The following is a 22283-nucleotide window of genomic DNA, read 5'->3' as shown; positions in this document are numbered from 1 at the left end:
CGAATCTATTCGTGAGCTCCCAAATTGTTTTTTAGTGTAATCTATGTTAAAACACAAAATATTTTCAATGTTTGCAGCGTTAGAATCATGCCTGTCCCAGGATACTGAGACATAAGATGGATGAGGTAACATCTTTTATTGAACAAATTTCTGCTGGTGAGAGAGACAAGTTTTCAAGCTATGAAAACTTCTTAAGTCCATAAATATGAAGACGACCTTTGTAACTCAATGCTTACATTTCACTGACAGGAGCTGATCCAATAAAAGATATTACCTAACTCACCTTGTGTGTCCGATAAGGACTAATATTTACTGATCATGGCCATGAGCCAGTATAGTATTTAAATAAATACGTAACTTTAAACACAAGCAGTTCCACTGAAATCAATTGGACTACTCACTGGCTTGAAGTTACATGCACAATCTAGTGCTTTGCTGGGCTACAGCCTAAAAATATTCAATTTATAACACTCTGCCCTTTCCTCCCCTCTCCATACCTTATGGAAAAAAAAAAACAACTTCCTGTTGCCCAGCTGAAGAATAGAGACTCTTGAACACCAATATCAAGAGTGTTAGCCTAAACTTTGATGTTATTGGCTTTTCTCATTTGAGACAAGATCCTTATTATTTAAGTAAATGTTTTGCTTTAGGTTTTTTGCCCCCCCTCTTTTTTTTTCCAACCCAGGGAAGCGGAAGAGGAGGGACAGGAGGATTAGTTTAGTGTGTGTATGATTTTTTGGCAAAGTTTGATTATGTTAAATTAAACAACACTTTTTATTGGCAGATCCTTTATAGTACTGAACTACTAGAACACAAACATAACTGATATAAGAAAAAAGAATACCTGCTCTTCAAGTAACTGATTATAGCCTTGGCTTGATCAACACTGAAGTAATCCAAGCCACCACTTTTTTCTGAATGAGACTCGCCTATTCCAGCCATAGCTCTTGCAAGCTCTTTTATGTTGTCTTCTAGCGTCATGTGTTTGGCTGCAATTCAATCCAGAAGAACAAAAACTAAACATATATGTGGCAGATGTTTCCTTGGCACGGCACAGAGACTTTTTTTTAAAAGTTTGAAAAGCTGCATTTTTTTTAAAATTGGACAAATTGTATTGCTTATTTCCATTATTCTTTTAAATAAGAATAGTCTTATCCCTCCTTCACAATACACTGATGGTCACTTTGTCTTGTCAGGACAAAAGTAGATGACACACTAATTTCTTAGGCAACAATATATTTACTCAGACATTGCCACCATAATTACATGCACAAAGAATCAGAGCCAGATTCTATTCTCAGAAGCACAGTACGTACAGTAACGGATCCAAACAATATGTACCTGCTCCTGCTTATGCACTTTTGATACTGTTCATTGCAACCACGAATAAGAATCAGATGCCATTTCATGTTGTCAGTAATTTTTAAAAAAATTTATCCAGTCAGACCAGATCAATAAAACATGAGTTTATTTTCAAAATTAATGAGAATTAAAAGTCTACATATCAGCAGAGCTAATCTTATAAAAGTAATCAAATTGAAAGTGTTAAAAACAGTTCCTAACTGTCAGTGAGATCCGCTGCTTCATTTGCCTGATGACCATTTTTGCCCTCCTTTCTCTTCCTCATCCTCCACGTCTTCCCTGTTGTTGCTGCATTCATGCTTGTCATCCATAATGATTTTTCTCCAGCCACTGAGTTCTGTTTTTTCCTTTGTCACGACATGAAAATAATTTTCCAACATTCCATCTGGGACTTCTTCTTCCTTCACATTTGGGGCAACTTCTTATCAGTTGGACAGGGCCCACTTTGTCTTTTACCAAGGTCCCTTCCTGATAAAATAAATTCAGAAATATTAATGTCATTGGAATGGCAATTGCAACATTTTTATCTTTACTTAGAACAAGGACCATAGTGACAAAGAACGTCTGTCCGTCTCTATGAAAGAACATATTGCAACTGCCAGGTCACTCTGGTGACTCTTAAGGATTGAAGAATGCATGAATCCAAGCAGAATGATGTTAAGCTCTTCTACAGCTGAGGCTTACCTTCAACACTACGATAAGCTATCCTCAGTTCATGGGGGAAAAATTTTTAAAGCAATACTGGGGAAGGGGCAGTGAGGAGGTGCTGTGTGCCTGATTGCCCGCCAGACTGTGGGAGGGTATGGGAGTTGCCTGGAACACGTGCTGCTTAAAGCAGTACCTGGATTTTAAAGTGGCTGCTCCAGGAGACGCATGAGTTTTGCTCTTCACTAGGTAGGTCACAGGCAAAAAATCATTAGTGACTCATGAAACTTCCTGTGCATTCAGAATAAAAAAAAGGGATAAGGAAAGATTGTTCATCCTATGTTAGAAAATGTTCAAGAATGCTCTGTGGTGCCATGATCCCAAACCACTTACTGGTTGCTTGGCTTGGTAAGGTGTCTTACCATGGAAGGAGGAACCAGCCAGGTCTCCCCAAAAATCTTGTAAGGAGAATCAAAAAGTGCCTATCTATGACCTTTCGTGAGAAGTCCAAATAGGACTGGTGCTCCATCCCCAGGCATAGTAACAAGCTGTTTCAAGGGAAAGGGGTAAAGAACCTCCATCCCACATAACAGCAACATAATATTATCAGTTGGAGAAAAACCACACTTACCAAACTAAGTAACCCTCTTCAGGATCCAGGTTTGCCTCTGAAGCTGCCTCCTGAGTGAAAAGGATAGGCTCCATGGACTTCAGCTTCACAAACAGCTCCTGACTTTCAGGATCTACTTCTACACTGGAATGGACCCTGCTGTTGTACACCCCTTTCACATCAGGACATGCTTCATCATCATCTCCAGGAACACTCTTCACAGAGGAATTGAGTTGGCTTATGGGGGAAAAAGTTGCATCTGCCCACAGAATAGGGTGAAGTTCCTTGTGGTATCGGCACTTCTGGGGTGATGCCCCAGACTGACTGTTGGCTTGCTTGCATTTCTTGTAGCTCTGCCTCAGATCTTTGATCTTCACGTGGCACTGCTGAGCTTCCCTTTGTATCCTTTCTCAATTACGTCCTGCGATGTTTTACCATAAATATCAGCATTCCTTTTGCTGGGTTTGAGCTGTTTGAAAATAGCATCTTCCCCCTGGTACAAAAGGAGGTCCAAGATCCCCGATGGAGATCTCTTTTGTGATCCTGGGAACTCCTGGCTACACGGTGTGCTAGGTGTACTGCAGAGACGCGAGCCACACGTCTGCTTGCCACGCAGGCCAGAGAGGAAAGAAAATCTAATCAAAATTCCTGGGCTGATGACCACTTATTCCTGTCGCCTACTTGCAGCTGACTTGGAGAGCAGCAGAGGTGGAGCGATGACCAGAAACGACACTTGGAGGAGCATTGCAGTACAGTTTAAAGGTTAATAAAAATGATTTTAATAATGCTAGTGTCTCCACTTGTATTGCTCGACATTGCAAATTTGACTTCTTGAGTTACTCTGGTGGGGAGTCAGTAATACAAAAATCAGCATTAGAGACCCTTTAAATTGACCTATTGAGCACTGCGCAGTAGACTGATAGTTTATAAAACCGATCTTAGACCCTTAAATTTGACTTAGGCTGCATCGACACTAAAAGATAAATTTGAATTTTAGGCAGTTACCTCAATATTACCACATGACTGTCTTCACTTTAAATACCATTAGCTTGATTTAGGGTGAACTAATATGGAGAGGACACTATCACAGGTACCTGACTGGTAGCATGTCAAGCTTAAATTCAAAAGTTTCATTAAAGGACAGTGTGGAAGTACCATGTCCTAAAATTGAATTTATTAGCCTCCAGAGGTTGCTGGTATGTAACCCACAATGCCCCTCAGTGCTCCACTCTGGCCACTACTCTCTAGGTGCACCAAAATTAGGTAACAGAAGACCGTAAAGTTCAAAGCAGGACCAGGAAGCCTGTGACTGTGGACTCATGTTTGTATTAGGGCCTGAGAAATGTCTTTTTTTCTTTGCAAATAGCACTGTGAGAGCATCTACCCATTACAAATAGCCTCTGCAGGGAGTTTGTGGTCCAGTCTCTACACTTGTGTTCTTCTGTGCTGCCTGGCGCCAGCTGCTGCTCCGCTGCATTGCATGACAACAAGGCTGTCGTGGGAGTCATGCTTGCATAAGACATTGAGAAACTTCTCCCCAGTGGTTTACATGTGTGCAAACCCCTGTCCCTCTCCCACAGGCACCACACAGTCAGGGTCTTTTCCACACTCAGCCACGTCACATGGGTAGCCCCCGACCCAATAAAAGGACGTGTCTGACATTCAGTGCTGACCATGCTGCCAGGCAGCACGACGTCTCAGCTTGTGCGCATTTAGGGCTCCAACGGCAGGAAAGATATTCGGGGGCTTGCAGCCCCTGGGGGGGGGAAGTATCCCCCAGTAGCTAAGATAGTCGGGGGGACCACTTCAACTGGGCCTCCACTGAACCCCTCCGCCCCCACCCTGCACACCCATAGCATGGGACTAGGGCTTGCAGCTGCTGGGGGGAAGTCTCCCCTGGCGGAGAAGATATTGCCAGGCTGGCAATATCTGTGTACTGAAGGGGAAAGTCAAAAATCTTTTTTCCTAGACGTTTCTATCCTTGTTCTTCTAATGTTGAGAATACAGTCCAGGCCTCTATATTATTTTCAGTGATCAGATGCAATGATGGCAGTGGGGACACTCAGTGGATGGCCAGTTGAGAACATGGCCATTGCACAGAAGCCTTATAGTGCACTGGAAAGCCAAAGACTCTCCCCTCAGCAACTCTTTTTTTGAAAAACTTTCCTATCTTCTCATTCTTCAAGCTTTTCGGGGATATTTCACGGCCATCACTCATGTTGGCAATGTACGTGTAATGAACAAGAAAGTCAAAAATCTTTTTTTTCCTACACTTTGCTATCCTCTTTCTTCTAACTTTGAGAATACAGTATGGGTCTCTGTACTATTTTCTAGGATTGGATCAATCATGGGAGGAGGGACACTCAGTGGATGGTCAGTTGAGACTTCAGCTACAGAAGACAGACATTTCTGTAAGCTTTTTTGCCTTCTCTGTGGACGCCCTACTTTTCCTTCATTCCAAGAGGAAAAAAATAGATCTATGCTTAGCATGGGAGGTGAATGAGGAAAATGCAATGTGGGAAGATGACCTCAAAGACCAGCAAGCATACCCAGAATGCTACAGGGATGAGGGAATTGTGCAATAAGTTCCCACAATGCACTACTGGAACAATCAACGTTTGCCAATTGAGTGTGGCAGCAGTAAGTCAACTTTGTGAGGAGCATGTGGGGAGGTGAGGATGGTCAAACTCGAACTTATAAATTCGAGAATTACAAAATCAACATTAATAAATTTGAATTTATCTCATAATGTAGATGCAGCCCCAATCTCCTAGTGTAGACCAAGCCACAGCCAGTGGAAAGGACTCTCTTGTCTGAGCCAACTGCTTTAAAAAAAAAAAAAAAAAAAAAAATCAACCAACGTCAGCTAAATGAAACCTTATCTCCTACACAGACCAAGCCTCAATAGCAGTTGAAGGGGCTCAAGAAAGCAAAGGGAATAAATCTGAGAACCCAATGCTGCCTAAGGCCATATTTTCTACTTCCCATCACATCCGAATGAGACTGAAATGTAAATGTTAAGATGTAAATTAGTTAAATCTTCAAGCTATACTCCAATGTCTGAATAGGTCTGCTGATGCAGACACTAACCATTACTGAATTAGCGCTCTTCTAACTGAGGCACAACTAACCAAACACCAATCCAAAGCAGCACTACTTACACTCTGTCAGGCCCTGTTTCAGCACTGTATTTAAGCATGTGCTTGCTTAAGTTCAGCTACATGCAGCAAACCATTTTAGTGCAAGATGAATATTAAAGGACAGCTGAAAGTGCTCATTGATTCAACTGGAATTCAGCACACACTTAAAACTTAAACCCACATGACCATCTCCCTCCTCCAGCTTCTCACACAATCTTAGAGTTCACCTCTACACCCACTTCCTTGCCCCAGTAGCCTCTATGCCAAACCAGTTAAAGTTCTCTCTTTCAACCTCCACGCATTGGTTTTTGGTCCCTTTCTTCTTCCTAGCTTCCGACCCTGTCTCCTTCCTAACTGCTCTCGGGCTCATCCTCCAAAATCAGCCTCTTGTCCCAGTTTCACAACCTCTCCAACCAGTTTCCAATTCCAGTCTCCTAATTCCAATTTCCCCTCCCAGGACCAGCTCATGTCCCAATTACATTTGAATGAGGCAGCTATAGGGCGTCACTCAGATCTCTGGAGAGACACACCTCAGAGCAGATGTCTCAACCAAGTAGAGCTTGCAACAGAATAGCTACTTCTGGGCAAGTCCTGTTCAGCCCCGTGATAGAACAAGCCCACTAGAGAAAAAAAAATCTTCAGAGAATTAGCTGCTAAAATCTTAAGAAACAAAATAACCCCACAGCGTATGTGTAAATAATTATTTTTCCAAAGTCTTATCACCAGGCCAAATAGCGGCAGATTTTCACAAGAGCAGAGAAGACATACCCCTAATACACAGGCCATCCTCCTTCGAAATTTCAAATCCCTTCTTCAAAGCATGTGTGTGTTACAGCTCTTAAAAAAGTTCACCAGGATATCTTAATATGGGCCAGAGTGTTCTTCCACAACCTCACTCTGTTTTAGCTGAAATTTCCAGAAAAATTTTCAGCCTGAGGCAGACACCTGGCATAGAAAATTGCACCCAAATGGTTAAAGTTTGGCATTGTTTTAAGCAACTAAAAATAGGGTTTTATAATGGGAAATGTCAGGCAACCCAAACAGGTAGCACTACCAGTCCTGGGAATAGTACACAGTATTTTAAATACACATGCACAAATATACATGGGAAAGATCATTTGATATGCTTCCATTCTTCTCCGTAGTTTCACTAGCACAGTTAATTCATATTAAGCTAATTAAATTTTAATACAGTTAATTCATATTATGTGGTGGAGACTATGCATCAAAATAACTGAAATTCCTAAGAATTATTTTCCTGACTACAAAGCACATACATTCTGGCAAAAGTCCTAGTTACTTGTATTCAAGAATTTTTTGCAAGGTAATAGTATGGTAAAAAATTTTCATGCATTTAATTTTTTAAAAAATGTCTTCTATTCTATTAGCCAACTACATTAAAACAATTAATTTAGATAACAGGCTAAGTTTCTGTTCAAATAAATATTTTAAGAATTATACTTACTGCTGAGATTTTCCAATTGGAAGTTCAAGATAGCCAAAAACTCTGAGAGCTGTAGATGAGTGAAGTCCATCCCCTTAGCCCACCAAAATCCCGACACATAATAATCTAGTAAAACAGCTTCCTTCAAAGATGTTTTAATTTGTTTGAAATTCAGAAACTCTTCCAGTTTTCTGTGATAGAAAGATGAAGCATAAAATCAAGTGAGAGGTCCCACAAGTTTGATTTAGTCAGATAGCAACCATGTACTCCTGGCATCTGATTCAGGTATATCACTTAGAACTTATTTGTCCCGTGAACATAAATGTAATCAGAAACATAACCCCTATTCTTCATGTTTCTTCAAGTATCATTTAAGTATACTAAAACATGAGTTACAATACTACATTTAATAAGTAAAAATGGTATGACTGACTTCATCTGTGTATCAGTGAGTGTATTTGCATACATTTTTACTGATCATGGGTATCCCTTCTTGCTTCTTGCCAACTTAAATGTATACCCCAAATAAAAAAACACAGTAAGAGACCTAACAAAGAACCACCATGGCTAAACAGCCATGTTAAAAAGGCAGTGAGAGAGAAAAGGGCAGCTTTTAAAAAGTGGAAGTCAAATCCTAGTGAGGAAAATAGAAAGGAACATAAACACTCCCAAATTAACTGTCATAATGTAGTAAGAAAAGCCAAAAAAGAGTTTGAGGAACAGCTAGCCAAAAATTCAAAAAACAATAGTAAAATGTTTTTTAAATACATTAGAAGCAGGAAGCCTGCTAAAAAAGCAGTGGGGCCCTTGGATGATAAAGATATAAAAGGAGCGATCAAGGAAGACAGTGCCATTGCGGAGCGATTAAATGATTTCTTTGCTTCAGTCTTCACGGCTGAAGATGATACAGAGGTTCCTAAATCTGAGCCAGCCTTTTTAGGCGACAAATCTGAGGAACTCACTCAGATTGAAGTGACATTAGAGGAGGTTTTGGAATTAATTGATAAGCTGAATAGTAACAAGTCTCCAGGACCAGATGGCATTCACCCAAGGGTTCTGAAAGAACTCAAATGTGAAATTGCGGAGTTATTAACAGTGGTTTGTAACCTATCCTTTAAATCCACTTTGGTACCAAATGACTGGAAGACGGCCAATATAACACCAATATTTAAAAAAGGCTCTAGAGGAGATCCTGGCAATTATAGACCGATAAGTTTAACATCAGTACCAGGCAAATTAGTAGAAACACTAGTAAAGAGTAAAATTGCAAGGCACATAGAAGAGCACGAATTGTTGGGCAAAAGTCAGCATGGTTTCTGCAGAGGGAAGTCGTGTCTGTCTAATCTATTAGAATTCTTTGAAGGGGTTAATAAACATGCGGACAAGGGGCACCCAGTGGACATAATATACCTAGATTTCCAGAAAGCCTTTGACACGGTCCCACACCAAAGGCTTTTATGTAAATTAGGTGGTCATGGGATAGGAGGAAAGGTCCTTTCATGGATCGGGAATTGGTTAAAAGACAGAAAACAAAGGGTTGGAATAAATGGTAAATTTTCACAATGGAGGGGGGTAACTAGTGGTGTTCCCCAGGGCTCAGTCCTGGGACCGATCCTGTTCAACTTGTTCATCAATGATCTAGAAAATGAGGTAAGCAGTGAGGTGGCAAAGTTTGCAGATGACACCAAGTTGTTCAGGACAGTCAAAAGCAAAAGGGATTGTGAAGAACTACAAAAAGATCTCAGCAAACTGAGTGATTGGGCAGCAAAATGGCAAATGAAATTTAATGTGGGTAAGTGTAAGGTAATGCATGTTGGAAAAAATAACCCAAATTACACGTACTACATGATGGGGTCAAATTTAGCTACGACAGATCAGGAAAGGGATCTTGGAGTTATAGTGGATAGTTCTCTGAAGACATCCACGCAGTGTGCAGCGGCAGTTAGTAAGGCAAATAGGATGTTAGGAATTATTAAAAAAGGGATCGATAATAAGACAAAAGATATCATACTTCCCCTATATAAAACTATGGTACGCCCACATCTCGAGTACTGCGTGCAGATGTGGTCTCCTCACCTCAAAAAAGATATATTGGCATTAGAAAAGGTTCAGAAAAGGGCAACTAAGATGATTAGGGGCTTGGAAAGGGTCCCATATGGGGAGAGGCTAGAGAGACTGGGACTTTTCAGTTTGGAAAAGAGGCGATTGAGGGGCGATATGATAGAGGTATATAAAATCATGAATGGTGTGGAGAAAGTGAATATAGAAAAATTATTTACCTTTTCCCATAATACAAGAACTAGGGGACACCAAATGAAATTGATGGGTAGTAGGTTCAAAACTAATAAAAGGAAATTTTTCTTCACACAGCGCACAGTCAACCTGTGGAACTCCTTGCCCGAGGAGGCTGTGAAGGCCAGGACTCTATTAGGGTTTAAAAAAGAGCTTGATAAATTTTTGCAGGTCAGGTCCATAAATGGCTATTAGCCAGGGATAAAGTATGGTGCCCTAGCCTTCATAACAAGGGCAGGAGATGGATGGCAGGAGATAAATCACTTGTCTTCTGTTCTCCTTCTCTGGGGCACCTGGCATTGGCCACCGTCGGCAGATGGGATGCTGGGCTTGATGGACCTTTGGTCTGACCCAGTATGGCCATTCTTATGTTCTTATGTTCTTATGTTCATTATGGTGCGATGTGGAACCTCAAAGTCAATTCTTCTATGTAAGAAACAGTTAACACTGAGATGATCTAAAATTCACAAATCACTGAGTAAAAGGAAGCTAAAAATTAAAGAGACTCATTTTTGATTTTCTTGGGATGTTTTAGAGTAAAATAAGGCTAGAAAGGAAAAATACCACAAAAGTAAGCTTTGTTGCAACTCCACCATCTACAAAAAGATCCTTGCTGCAGCTCCACTTGGAAGCATAGCTGATGTTGCTGTCACAAAACCGTGACTCAAAAAGCATGATAACATGACACTTCTTTTTATGATAATGAACATAATACACATTGGTGAAGATAATTAATTTCTAGGCAGGAGAGAGGGTACAGGAGGGGTGTTTGTGAGGGTATGTATAGTCAAGAGGGTACAGGAGCAAGCCTGAGATGGGAAGGTATGTCTGGAAGGGGGTGCAGAAGGGGCTGGGGACACAGAAATCTGACTGGGTAGGGGCAGGGGGTTAGGGCACCTATTTGGTGCAATTCCAGGGACAGAGGGGCACATGTGGCTCTGCAAATGGCAGGAAAGCACTCCCTGTCAGCACTACCCTCAATTGCTCCTATTAGCTAAGATTCAGCCAATGAGAGCAATGGGGGCAGGAGTGAGGTGTCCATGGTGAGTCGTTTCCTACAGCTCACAGAAGCTGCTTTCTCCCCACCACCAGGCACAGTCCATTGGCTGGTTCAGGCCCCTGCTTGCCTGGATCTGGTGCATGAGGCTCAAGATTCCCTCCACACGACTGGAGTGCCTGCACCGGCTTGCACCTCTGGAGCGGGGAAGGGGAAAGAGAGGCCTGAGCCTTGCAGGCCCAATGCTGGCTGTAGGTTCCACACCCTAAGTTATTTCAAGGAGAACTAGGTTTTTCTGATATTCACCTTTTTCAATGTTCTGCAATGTATGTGACTGACAAACAATTTGACACAAGAATGACTGGCAAAAACAGAGTATTTATATAACTTCTATCATTACAATTAAAAAAAAAAAAAGGAGTCCAGAAGCACTTTAAAGAGTAACAAAATAATTTATTAGGTGATGAGCTTTCATGGGAGAGACCCACTTTTTCTTCAGATCATAGCCATACCATAACAGACTCAATATTTAAGGCACAGAGAACCAAAAATGGTAATCAAGGAGGACAAATCAGAAAAAAAATGATCAAGGTGAGCAAATCAGAGAGTAAAGGGGCAGAAGGCGGGCAGGGGAGTCAAGAATTAGACAAAGCCAATTATGCTGAAGAGCCCCTCTAATGATGTAGAAAATTCCCATCCCAGTTCAAATCACGTATTAATGAGTCGAAGTTGAATACAAAAGAAAGAGTTCAGCAGCCTCTCTTTCCAAACTGTTGTGAAAATTCCTCTTCAGTAAGATGCAAACTTTCAGGCCACTAACAGAATGGCTCACTCCATTAAAGTGTTGACTGACAGGTTTGTGAATCAGGAGTGTTTTTATGTCTGTTTTGTGCCCATTAATTCTTTGTCTAAGAGAGTTTGAAGTCTGTCCAATACGCAAAGCATCTGAGCATTGTTGGCACATGATGGCATATATGATGTTAAGCTGAGGAATGTGAGAATGTCCCCATGATTCTGTGAATAACCTGGTTAGGTCCAGTTATGGTATCTCCAGAATAGATATGGGGACAAAGTTGGCAATGGGCTTTGTTGCAAGGAAAAGTTCCAGGAGTGGTGTTCCTGTGGTATAGACCGTGGTTGTGGGTGAGAAGCCTCATAAGGTTGGGAAGTTGTCTGTAGGAGAGAACAGGCATGTCACCCAGGGCCTTCTGGAGTGTGGCATCCTGATTAAGGGTAGGTTGTAAGTCTTTAATAATGCACTGCAGTGGTTTGAGTTGGGGGCTGTAGGTGATGACCAGCGGTGTTCTGTTCTTGGCTTTTTTGGGCCTATCTTGGAGTAGCTGGTCTCTGGGTACTCGTCTGTACCATTAAAATCCACGTAAAAGTCTCTGATTGGTTTCTAGTGCTCCTAACTCGGGGAAAGAGTGGCAACATGTGCCGCTGTTTTTGAAAGGTAAGTGAACCTTGGGTTGAGGGCGGGGTTGCAGAGAGTTAAAGGCTGAGGGCAGTTGGGGCCATGAGCAGGAGGGAGGATTAAAACCTGAGGGTGGCTCCAAGGCAGGAGGTGGTGGCTTGTTCCTCTAGGCTGCAGCAGTGGTACCTGGGAGGGTGCAATGGGCCTGGGGCTCGGGGACCAGGCCAGGATGGGTGTTGGGAGCGGGGCAGGCGGTAGGAGTGTTGGGACTGGGTCAGCCGGGGCTGCAAATCTGCCTGCCCCCCAGCCAGGGACCCCACGACTGGAGTGGAGCCAGCCGTGGGGCTGCGGATCTCCCCACCCCCGATCACGGACCTGGTGGCTGGCTCATATAAGCGGGGAAGTTCACTTGCACAGTGAACAAAGGTAAGTGTGTATGTCCCTCGTTTTAGAGAGTACTCGTAAGTAAATGAGTCGTTAAACAAGGGATGAGTGTACACAAAAATAATTGTCTTGCAAACTACTAGTGTTACTCATTCCTTTTACAAACGATATTTTTAATTTTAATAAAATCATGAATTAGTATCACAATGCATGAGCTAAATAGTAGCAAGTTCACTAATTTCCACAACTTCCAGAGTTTGATTTAACATAAGTCTTTTATGAAAGTCCACCACACCAAATTATGAACATCACAAGTCAGCAAAACCCCTAAACTGATAAACCACATAAGTTTTCTTTCACTGAGTCGAACACCAACATTATCTGTATTTGTTGTACAATACTTACTTTTGAACCCCTTCTATATTTTGTTCTGACAAAACACTAATCTGGGAAAGAGAAAGAAACTTCCATGTCATAGTCTCTCCAGCTACAGTATCTTGACCTTGGCTTTCCTCCTACATGAAAAGAGTAAATTGTATTAAAACTCATTTAATTTATAACACTTTTGATCACAAAGAACTTTAAAGAATGAACGTACAATGATAATTCATCTATCATCAAAACAGAAATGCAGGAGTAATTTTCTGCAACAATAGAATCCAGGAACAGAGTTTAGGGATAGGTGTGAAGTTAATTTGTTCACCTTAAAAAAATGGGGGGAGAACTTTTACACATGCATGCAAACACACGCAATTTTCTACCAATTCTATTTTCTCCGTACTCAGAAAACCAAATGTTTAAGTTTTGCCTATTTAGCTCAGGAGAATGTTAACCATTAAACTCATTTTAGACAATTTAATTGTCTGTAATTAAAATAAATACTTGATTTTCTAACAATTTTCTAATTGTAAAACAAACAAAACAAAAAGTGTATTGTGATCTAAATTATGTAATTACTTATCCCAATAAAATGTATAAAATGCAGAGAGTAATTTTTTCCATTTGTGTTGTACATAAAAATACTCATTTAGAATAATACCACAAAGCAGGACATGTAGATAATGGACTATAAACAGACCTTGAATTAACAATGCAGTAGACTTCTAAAGTCAAGGCAAATACTTGATTGGATTATATAATACACTGCAGTAAGAATTTAAAAAGTTAATCAGTAAGCAAGTAAAAATGTGTTGTTACAATAGTTAAGTAATAAAACAAGATGTCAAGAAAAGTTATGAAATCGCTGTCACTGACTGACATTTGTCTACTGACTAGCCTACAATACTAAAATGTCCTGCTGCTGCTAATGAGTTCAAGCAATTGGTGCAGATGAACAACGTTCATACACAAGCTTAGACAACATCTACCTGTGTTTAGCATCATTCAGTAACTGTGATTCAATCTTGCTGTGAGATTTCAAAGAACTATAAAATGAAACCTGTATCATTACCAGGTTTTAAAACAGAATTGCTGTGGAAAATGAACATTTATCAACTAATAATTTGTGGATATTTCTGTACTGAAGAAAAAGAAAGTGTTAGCAGGATGACAACAACATGAACTGTGAATATTTTCTATTCTCCTAGGATTCAATTGCATACCACTGAAAACTATCAGCATTTTTTCACTAACTTCTATATAGTGCTATTAAGCTCCCAAAATAAGGTTTGTGCTCAGGTACATGCACAAAGAAATGGAAGTTGGTATCCAAAAGTGGCTCAGCATCACTGGCATTCATACTTCAAAGCAGCGTGAGAACAATTTAGACTGGTAATTGGCTAATTCTACCTGTAGCCCGAGAGGGACTGCAGAATGTCCATAAAACGGGACAAAGGATTATAGCAGCTTTGTAGTGTCACTTCCACCACCTTGAAGATGGTGTAGCTGGGCAGCTGATTATGACTGCAGAAAACAGGGATGCAAGAAGGAATGAGTACCAAGATCTATTAGACACACTAATATTTGCTGGTTATGTGCTAGTCTATTTTTATACGTATTATAGTTGATATCCTTTTTAGCTTTTCATTTTATACCGTCTCCAGCGGTAATAATATTGACCCAAACTAGTGTTTTGAAACAATTAATCAGCATCAAAGCAATGAAGAAAATAACACTTCCCTCTGACACAAATAATAGAATAGAAAATAGCTTTTATTTTTAATGATATGCTTCATAACATTATTACTTAGAGTACAATAGGGTGTAGATTATGAGATGGAGGCTGCATAGGTTAAGAAAATAAACAAGTAGTTCAATATACTACCATTTTATAATTACTGAAAATAAAATCATACTTAGAAACGATGCTAACATATTACCAGTATTGTCAGAGAACAGCACAGCCCTTCAATTCCTTTGCAACAATAACAAGGCTGAAAGAATGGCTGTGCAGTGCTACCTGCATTTGTGAAATGCAGTTTAATAACAATCTCTCTCAGAGAAACAAATGCATAAGCTACTGTAATGTCTATTTATACAATTTTATACAATAAACATTTAATATGATTTTACAGGTTTAATAAATATAATAATATAACACTATAAACTGGCATCAGTGGCTTAAACCTAATATAAACTTAAATTACCTAAACACAGCAATTAAGTTCCAAATTTTAAAATATTTCAAATTCTACAAGCACACATATAAAGAGTGCAAGATGCATTTGTAACAGATTTCTCTCCACCCAAGTGTTTCAGCTGTAATTCCTGCAGCTGTACAAGTTTGTACAGTCAACATATACAATCATCCACAACATATCAACATCAGTCCTGATAAAGAAGAATACATGGCCCATTACAAATTAAGAGCATTGGTGAATAACTAATAAGCCTACAACTGATTGAGAATAAATAGCATATTAAATTTTGCATAATTTAAAACATCACTATTATATCATTTGTAATTTAACGTTTTGTCTACCTTGAAAGAATTATTTAGCTTTATTGAATATATAGCACCCTTCTGCCACTGAAATACTGCATTCAGAAAGACTTGAGCTGCATCTACACTAGCATGGTCTTCTGAAAGATAAATCTAAAACCAGGGCACTTTCAAAAGAACATGCAGAACGTGTACACACAAAATGTGCACTTTCAAAAGTAAAACAAAAGAATGCGATACCCCTTTAGAACGTGCTCCTCCCATCCCAGGTCGAGAAGAGCAGCTCCTTTCAAAAGAAAACGTGTGTAGATGCACCACAGGCTGCTATTTTGAAAGAGGAGTCCTCAATCGCACAAGCCAACTGGCACAGGAAGACAGCCCAGCCAATGGCAGCGAGGTTCTATGATCTTTGCATGCACTCTCTAGAGGGCGTGATGGTGGTGTGCCCAGCCACCACCCTCTGCCCCTGCCTGGCCCCCCCTCATCCATGATCCCCGCCACCAAGGGTTGCCCTTTCCCTAGAGCCCCTCTGTGGCAGGTGTGCGACCCAAGCATGTCCTCCATAAGGACAGCCGCTACAGTGGCCTTGCCCACCCCGAATTGATGCCTCATGTGCCAGTAGCTATTCAGGTGGCCAGCTTCCAAACAGTGATGGCAACCTTCTTTTTGATGGGGAGGGAGAGCCACATGTACATATCCCAGTGTCACAGGGTGGGGGCAAGCCAGGAGCAAAGCTGCTGGCAGGTCTGTTCGCTCATGAGGAAATTCTGGAGCTTCCTGGCATCATCCAAGTCCTCCATCACCAGCCACTCCCATCAGTTCGTGCTGCCGGGGTAGTCAGGGACGGCTCTAGCAGGATACGGGGTGAGGGGGGGGCTCCTGGGCCCCAGTTGGGGGGCTTGCCCCAAGTAGGAAGTGGAGGGTGGCCATGACCACATGGGCCAGGTGGCTGACCATGGTGCTCAGGACAGGCATCTCCACTGCCAGAAGCTGCTGCTCAGGATCCATTGGATGTGGGTAGCCCTCAGATCCAGGCACGGGCAGTGTGGGGCATGTGGAAGCTCTGCATGCCTCAGTGTGTCCAGGGAGGGGGTGTTTGGTAGGGGCTCTTTAAGGGAGCAGCTGTTTGTGGGCCCTGGAAGGGCTTGTCCACCATGCAACCTCATCCACAGCGTTCTTCTGCTCCATTCTTTTGAAAGGGCGCTTGCAGCTGGGTAGATGCTCTCTTTTGGAAGAGCAGAGCAATCTTTCAAAAGATCAGATCATAGGCTCTCTGTGTTTTGTGTCTTTTGAAAAGTGATCGTCCAGAAGGTATCTTCCAAATGATCACCTTTTGAAAGCACACTGTAGTGTAGATGTAGCTTTGGTGTCTTTTGTCACAACAGCGTAAGGTGGAAACCCCAATAAGACTGCAAAAAAGATGGAGGAATTCTGTATTTCTGGAATTCCCCAAGCTAAACTTCCATCAGGCTCAAAAGAAAAAATGTTTGCAGGACCATCATATGGTTAACTATCAAAAAGCTCCAACTCCTAAGCTAACGGTGGCTTAAAAAGTACACTGTCCTACCAGATACCGGAGGGGTAGCCGTGTTAGTCTGGATCTGTAACAGAAACGAAGGGTCCTGTGGCACGAAAGCTCATGCTCAAAACTTTTCTGTTAGTCTATAAGGTGCCACAGGACCCTTCGTTGCTCTCCTACCAGAGAGGTTCTTGCTGTCTCTCTCTCTCCCCCAACTGGCAGCTCCATCAGGCACATCAAAGAAAATTACTGCTGATATGATATCCTCTAAGAAAACTGAACTATGTCCCTCAAAGGAGGCAGAGAAAAGCAAATGTATAAGTCTTTGTACCGCTCAAACATATTTATTTATTAACATGGGTAGGAAACTACAATAAAAAGTATTCCTCTGGTCTTTTTGGCACACATGATTTTTTTTTTAAATATGTTAATAAACAAATAGACCCGTCAGTTACCTCAGATCAAATGAAGTAACTTAAGTGTATAGAAACTTGAGATCTTCCTACAAACAGTAACATATAAGGGTGGTCAGGCAGGTATGACTACGGATAATATGGGGGCCAAACTTCCATATAAAATGTCCGATCCACTTATTATTACCTTATAGGCATTTCATTATCAAATTAACTATGAAATATTTTAAATACAAACTGTCTACATGGAACAGTTCAGATAAAAAGTCCTGACTTTTATTTCTTTAAGGGCAAATTCTTTAAGCGCAAATTCTTTAAGAGCACTTCAGATGTTCACTCCATCACTGGAAAATTAAAAATCAACAGTCACTATTTTTAATCACTGTACTTCTGTTGATGTAACATAAATAATGAAGAAAACAAAAATAGTCATGTTAATTTAAATTGCATTCAAAAGAGAAAAAACAGATGTGTCACATGCAAAGGACAAAGCTTATAATCTAAGAATGAAAGCTCTCATATGTTTGGTGTGCATTAAAACAGAAAATATCAGAAGCACTTGTGTCCTTTTACTAAAAAAAAAACACTTTTTTGAGATGCAACAATTAAAATTTAAAGAAGATTCTGGATCAGCACGTATTTGCACTGACATTAAACTTTTAATGTGACTACACAATCTGCAGGTCTTAAAACAACGAATGATAACTCAGTAATATACTAAATGGAAAATTAAGACCACAACAGTTTATACTATATGTTGCCATGTTTATGATTCAGATATTACTTCTTCTCCAACAATAATATATAAATGCTTGTTTTTTAAAAGACCAAATGATTAAGACTGCTTAATCTAAAACAAGTGTTTCCTAAGATCCTGCAGATAAAACATCAAAAACAACAGCCTTGAATCCTGTTTTATGTCAAGTACATGAACAACAAATAGACTGATGAAGTGAGTCTGTGCTCACTAAAGCTCATGCTCAAAACTTTTCTGTTAGTCTATAAGGTGCCACAGGACCCTTCGTTGCTGTTACAGATCCAGACTAACACGGCTAGCCCTCTGATACTTAACAAATAGACTGAGTCACAACCAGAAACTTATGTAATTTAATACAGAATGCACAACTTTACCAAGTTAGTAATCAGTAGAAATCTTGAGACGACAATATATCCTATAAACAATCTAAAATACAGTACCAGAAACTAATAAATGTGAGCAAAAGATTACAGAAACTGCAAATAAAAATAGACTATGTGAATAGGCTTATTCTAAACTCTTTATAAAAGTGTTGTAAAGTTGTATACTGCGTACATTTCCTTCAGACAAACAATGACATTTTAATAATTAAGACGTCTCTCAGAATGAATAAACCAAGAAACATCTGCATGAAGAAATTTGTTTGCACTTTGGATACAATAATAACGCATTACAAAAACTTTGTTTAAAAACAAATTAATGGTGATGAGTAATGATAATAGATGCATTTATCACCTAATTTACAAATCCGCAAGAATTTAACTCCAAGTCTAAATACATAAATGTTACAGTCCACATAATAAGAACCAATTATTCCTAAGTATGAAGCAAGTTACTTCATCCCAGCACATTACCCTTAACCTTACCTACCCACTCCCTGACTTTTAACGAGACAATAACAGAGCTGTCTGCTAACGCCCTCAGCTGTTTTTTTTTAAAGTTTTCGGCAGGGGGTCTCAACTTGTGTGTGTTGCTCTCAAACTCTCCTTCTCGTTGTGACTATTACAAGACTGTCCACGTGCATACCACGTCCATTTCCACCAGCCCCTGCAGTAGGGTCACCCACGGCCTCCCTTGGGGGCGGCTCACGGAAGAACAAATCACCTTTCAGGATTTCAGATCAACAGCTTCTGGCTCGTAGACAGACCACGTGCCCAAAGCAGCGGACCCCGCCGGCCGATCAGCTGCTCACACTGAGCAGCTGAAGGGGGGGGCAGCCCCCTGCCCTTCTTCCCGAGGCCTGGGCTAGATGGCCAGAAGAGTGCAACGGGCCTGGGGGTGCAACGGCGAGCCGGCCCTGGCCCCGCCTCACACCCCCCGGAGCGTGGGAGCCGCGGGCGCGCAGTCAGTACCTGCCTGGTCTCCGTCTCCTTCCGCTCGGCCGCCATGCCCGCCAGCCGGCCGCGCGTCTCCCCGTTGCCCTGGGAGGCGCGGGGGCGGGGCTAGAGCCGGGGCAGAGCTCTAGGAGCCGCAGCACCGCCCGGTCACCGTGTGTGTGTCCGCCCACTCCACTCCACCCCACCGCCCCGCGTGACGCCCAGCACCGCCCAGACTCCGTGTGACTCTCCCACTCTACCCCACGTGACCCCCAGCACCACCCAGCCTTCGTGTGACACCCCCACTCCACCCCAACCCCCAGCATTGCCCAGTCTCCATGTGTGACCCCCCCCACTCCACCCCACTGCTGCATATGACCCCCTAGCACTACCCAACCTGTGTGACCCCCCACTCCACCCCACTGCCGCACGTGATCCCCAGCCCTGCCCAACCTGTGTGTGACACCCCACTCCACCCCACTGCCGCACGTGATCCCCAGCCCTGCCCAACCTGTGGGTGACCCCCCCACTCCACCCCACTGCTGCATGTGACCCCCAGCACTGCCCAACCTCAGTGTGTGACCCCCCACTCCACCCCACTGCTGCATATGACCCCCTAGCACTACCCAACCTGTGTGTGACCCCCCACTCCACCCCACTGCCGCACGTGATCCCCAGCCCTGCCCAACCTGTGGGTGACCCCCCACTCCACCCCACTGCCACATGTGACCCCTAGCACTGTCCAGCCTCCAAGTGTGACAACCCCACTCCACCGCCCCATGTGATCCCCTTGCTGTGCTCTCCTAATTGCCCTGGTGTCCAGTTGCTCATAATTACTGGCCAGTTGATCTGCCTCAGCCCTACAGCCTGATGTGAAATTTTCTCCCTTGCTCTCCCATAAATTATGAAGCACACAGCAGGCTGCATCCACAACGGAAATGTTGTTTTTGCAGAGGTCTAACCAAGTCAGGAGGCTCCTGAACCTGGCTTTGAAACAGCCAAATGGACATTCTACTACTATTTTGCACTTGCTCAACCTGTAGTTGAACTGCTCTTCACTGCAGCCCAGGCTGCCTGTGTATGGCTTCATGAGGCCAGGGAGCAAGGGGTAAGCTGGGTCACCCAGAATTATAGGCATCTCCATGTCTCCAATGGTGATTGTGTGGTCGGGAAAGAAAGTCCCATTTTGTGGCTTTCTAAACAGACCAGCTTTCCTGACGATTTCATGCATCATGCACCTTTCACAACCATCCCAGACCGATGTCTATGAAATGGCCCTTGTGATCTACCAATGCCTGTAAAACCACGGAGAAGTACCCCCTGTGGTTTATGTGCTCTGTGGCAAGGTGGCCTGGTGCCAAGACAGGGATGTGCATTCTATCTCAGCACTGCAGTTAGGGAACCCCATTGCAGCAAAGCCATCCACTATTTCCTTCGTTTCCCAGAGTCAGTATTTTTCATTGCCGAAGGGGTATTGATTGCCCTGGTGACTCGGATCACATAGCCCCCACTGTAGATTTGTTCACTCTTAACTGACTCCCCACCAAACAGTAGCAGTCTGATGTTGAAAGCTTCCTTTCACAGGGCTATTGCCACTCGCTTCTCAACTGTAAGAGTGGGTCTCATTCTGTTGTTTCTGCATTTCAGGGCAAGGGACAGTAATTCACGAAGTTCCATGAAAGTGGCCTTATGCATATGAAAGTTTTGCAGCCACTGGTCACCCTCCCATACCTGTATAACTACGCTGTCCCACATGTCTGTGCTCATCTCAGGGGAGCAGAATCAGCTTTGCACTGCATCGGTGGGATCTACTACCACCAGCATATGCCAATTGATCCACCTATTGGGCTCCTGCACAACTCTGTTAGCAGCCTCTTCACATTGTTCCTCTTCCCTGCAGCTCCTGGTAATGCTCTGTAGAAATGGCAGCATGATGTGTGAGGTGTTCACAATGCTGCCATGGTCTGCTGTCTGCTCTGATAGCCAGGGGAAAAAGCATGCCAAAACCTGTGCCGTTGCTTGCAGGGAGGGAGCAAATTAATGTATTATGGGAGGCTGATGACATGTACATACCCAGAAAAACCCGCTCAGATGTTTTGGTCCCATCAGGCACTGGGCACATAATCCAGGATGCAAAGAGGTAGCAGGCTCTGTGGGATGGCTATGCCGTGCTACTCAGGATGCACTCCATTGGCCTAATGTCCCAGCAAGTACATGGGGCTTTGACTTTGTAATTTGGGCACTGTAAGGAAGAATTTAGCAAATTCAACCTATTCTTGTAGTGTAGACATAGCCTTAAAAGACATTTAGGGGTAAATTAGAGCTAAATAAACAGCACAGAACACTGAGAGCCAGGACTGGTGACTGTAAACAAACTTTATGGAACAGTGGGAAACCTGGTCACACCCATGATAAATGGACATCCAGCTAACAAAAATCACGCCAGACCACAGATGTTGCCAGATCGGGGTGCCAGATTTGAGAGGTTCAACGTGTACTGCATTAAATGTAAACTACTGAAAAATAAAGAGAAATTTAAAAAAAAAATTGATAAGCTGAGGGAACTGTTTGTGAGCTTTTTTTATTTAAATTAAGATGGCTAAAAGCAGCATTTTTCTTCTGAATAGTAGTTTCAAACCTGTATTAAGTCAGTGAAAGAACAAGCAATATAATTTGTTCAGTGAGAAACATTTCAGAGTTACGAACAACCACTATTCCTGAGATGTTAGTAAGTATGAAGTCCTACTGTACTTTTTACAATAAATTATTTGGAAAGCCCCACACCCAAACCATTTTCCATCTCAGGAAACGAGTCTGCCTCCTGAATAGCCCCATGTAATTTCAACTGTATATACATTTTATTAACTTCTTGTCCTAAATTTTTCTCTGTTGCTCTAAAAGCTGGTTAAGATCATATGGAGAAGGTGGCAAAAATTCTCAATTTCACAACAAAGACATGAAAGAAAATATAAAGCCTCTTACAGAATTGGTGTACATACCTATTCAAGGACAAAAGGGCAGGGACAATGGAATATTTTCCCCACAGACGTTATATAATCTTAAGATATTATAATAATAGCTTCTTTGCTTTGTATAGAACTACACTGGT

At 42.1% G+C, this 22283-nt stretch overlaps 1 protein-coding gene across 19 annotated transcripts in view; it reads right to left on the bottom strand.

Moving 5' to 3' along the window:
- Positions 1–22283, bottom strand: part of CABCOCO1 (ciliary associated calcium binding coiled-coil 1) — a 393177-nt gene that overhangs the window by 130027 nt on the left and 240867 nt on the right. For 16 of the 19 annotated variants that reach the window (XR_012646277.1, XR_012646280.1, XR_012646279.1 and 13 more), the window contains exons 1-4: positions 19211–19340; positions 12694–12803; positions 7223–7392; positions 845–989 (exon numbers count right to left, since the gene is read on the bottom strand). Coding sequence is in view for 14 of the 19 variants with exons in the window: in XM_075000159.1 (XP_074856260.1) it covers positions 845–989; positions 7223–7392; positions 12694–12803; positions 19211–19246 (461 nt within the window). In the remaining 5 variants the exon portion in view is untranslated. Of the gene's footprint in view, positions 1–844; positions 990–7222; positions 7393–12693; positions 12804–14076; positions 14142–18724; positions 19015–19210 lie in introns of those variants that run through there. The other 3 variants (XM_075000163.1, XM_075000162.1, XM_075000165.1) reach the window with 3 other exon arrangements.

The sequence above is a fragment of the Carettochelys insculpta genome, chromosome 7, assembly GCF_033958435.1.
Source record: "Carettochelys insculpta isolate YL-2023 chromosome 7, ASM3395843v1, whole genome shotgun sequence".
In the NCBI taxonomy this organism is placed as follows: domain Eukaryota; kingdom Metazoa; phylum Chordata; order Testudines; family Carettochelyidae; genus Carettochelys; species Carettochelys insculpta.
Note: the sequence above shows the minus strand (reverse complement) of the source record. Positions and strands in the feature narration are given on the sequence as shown.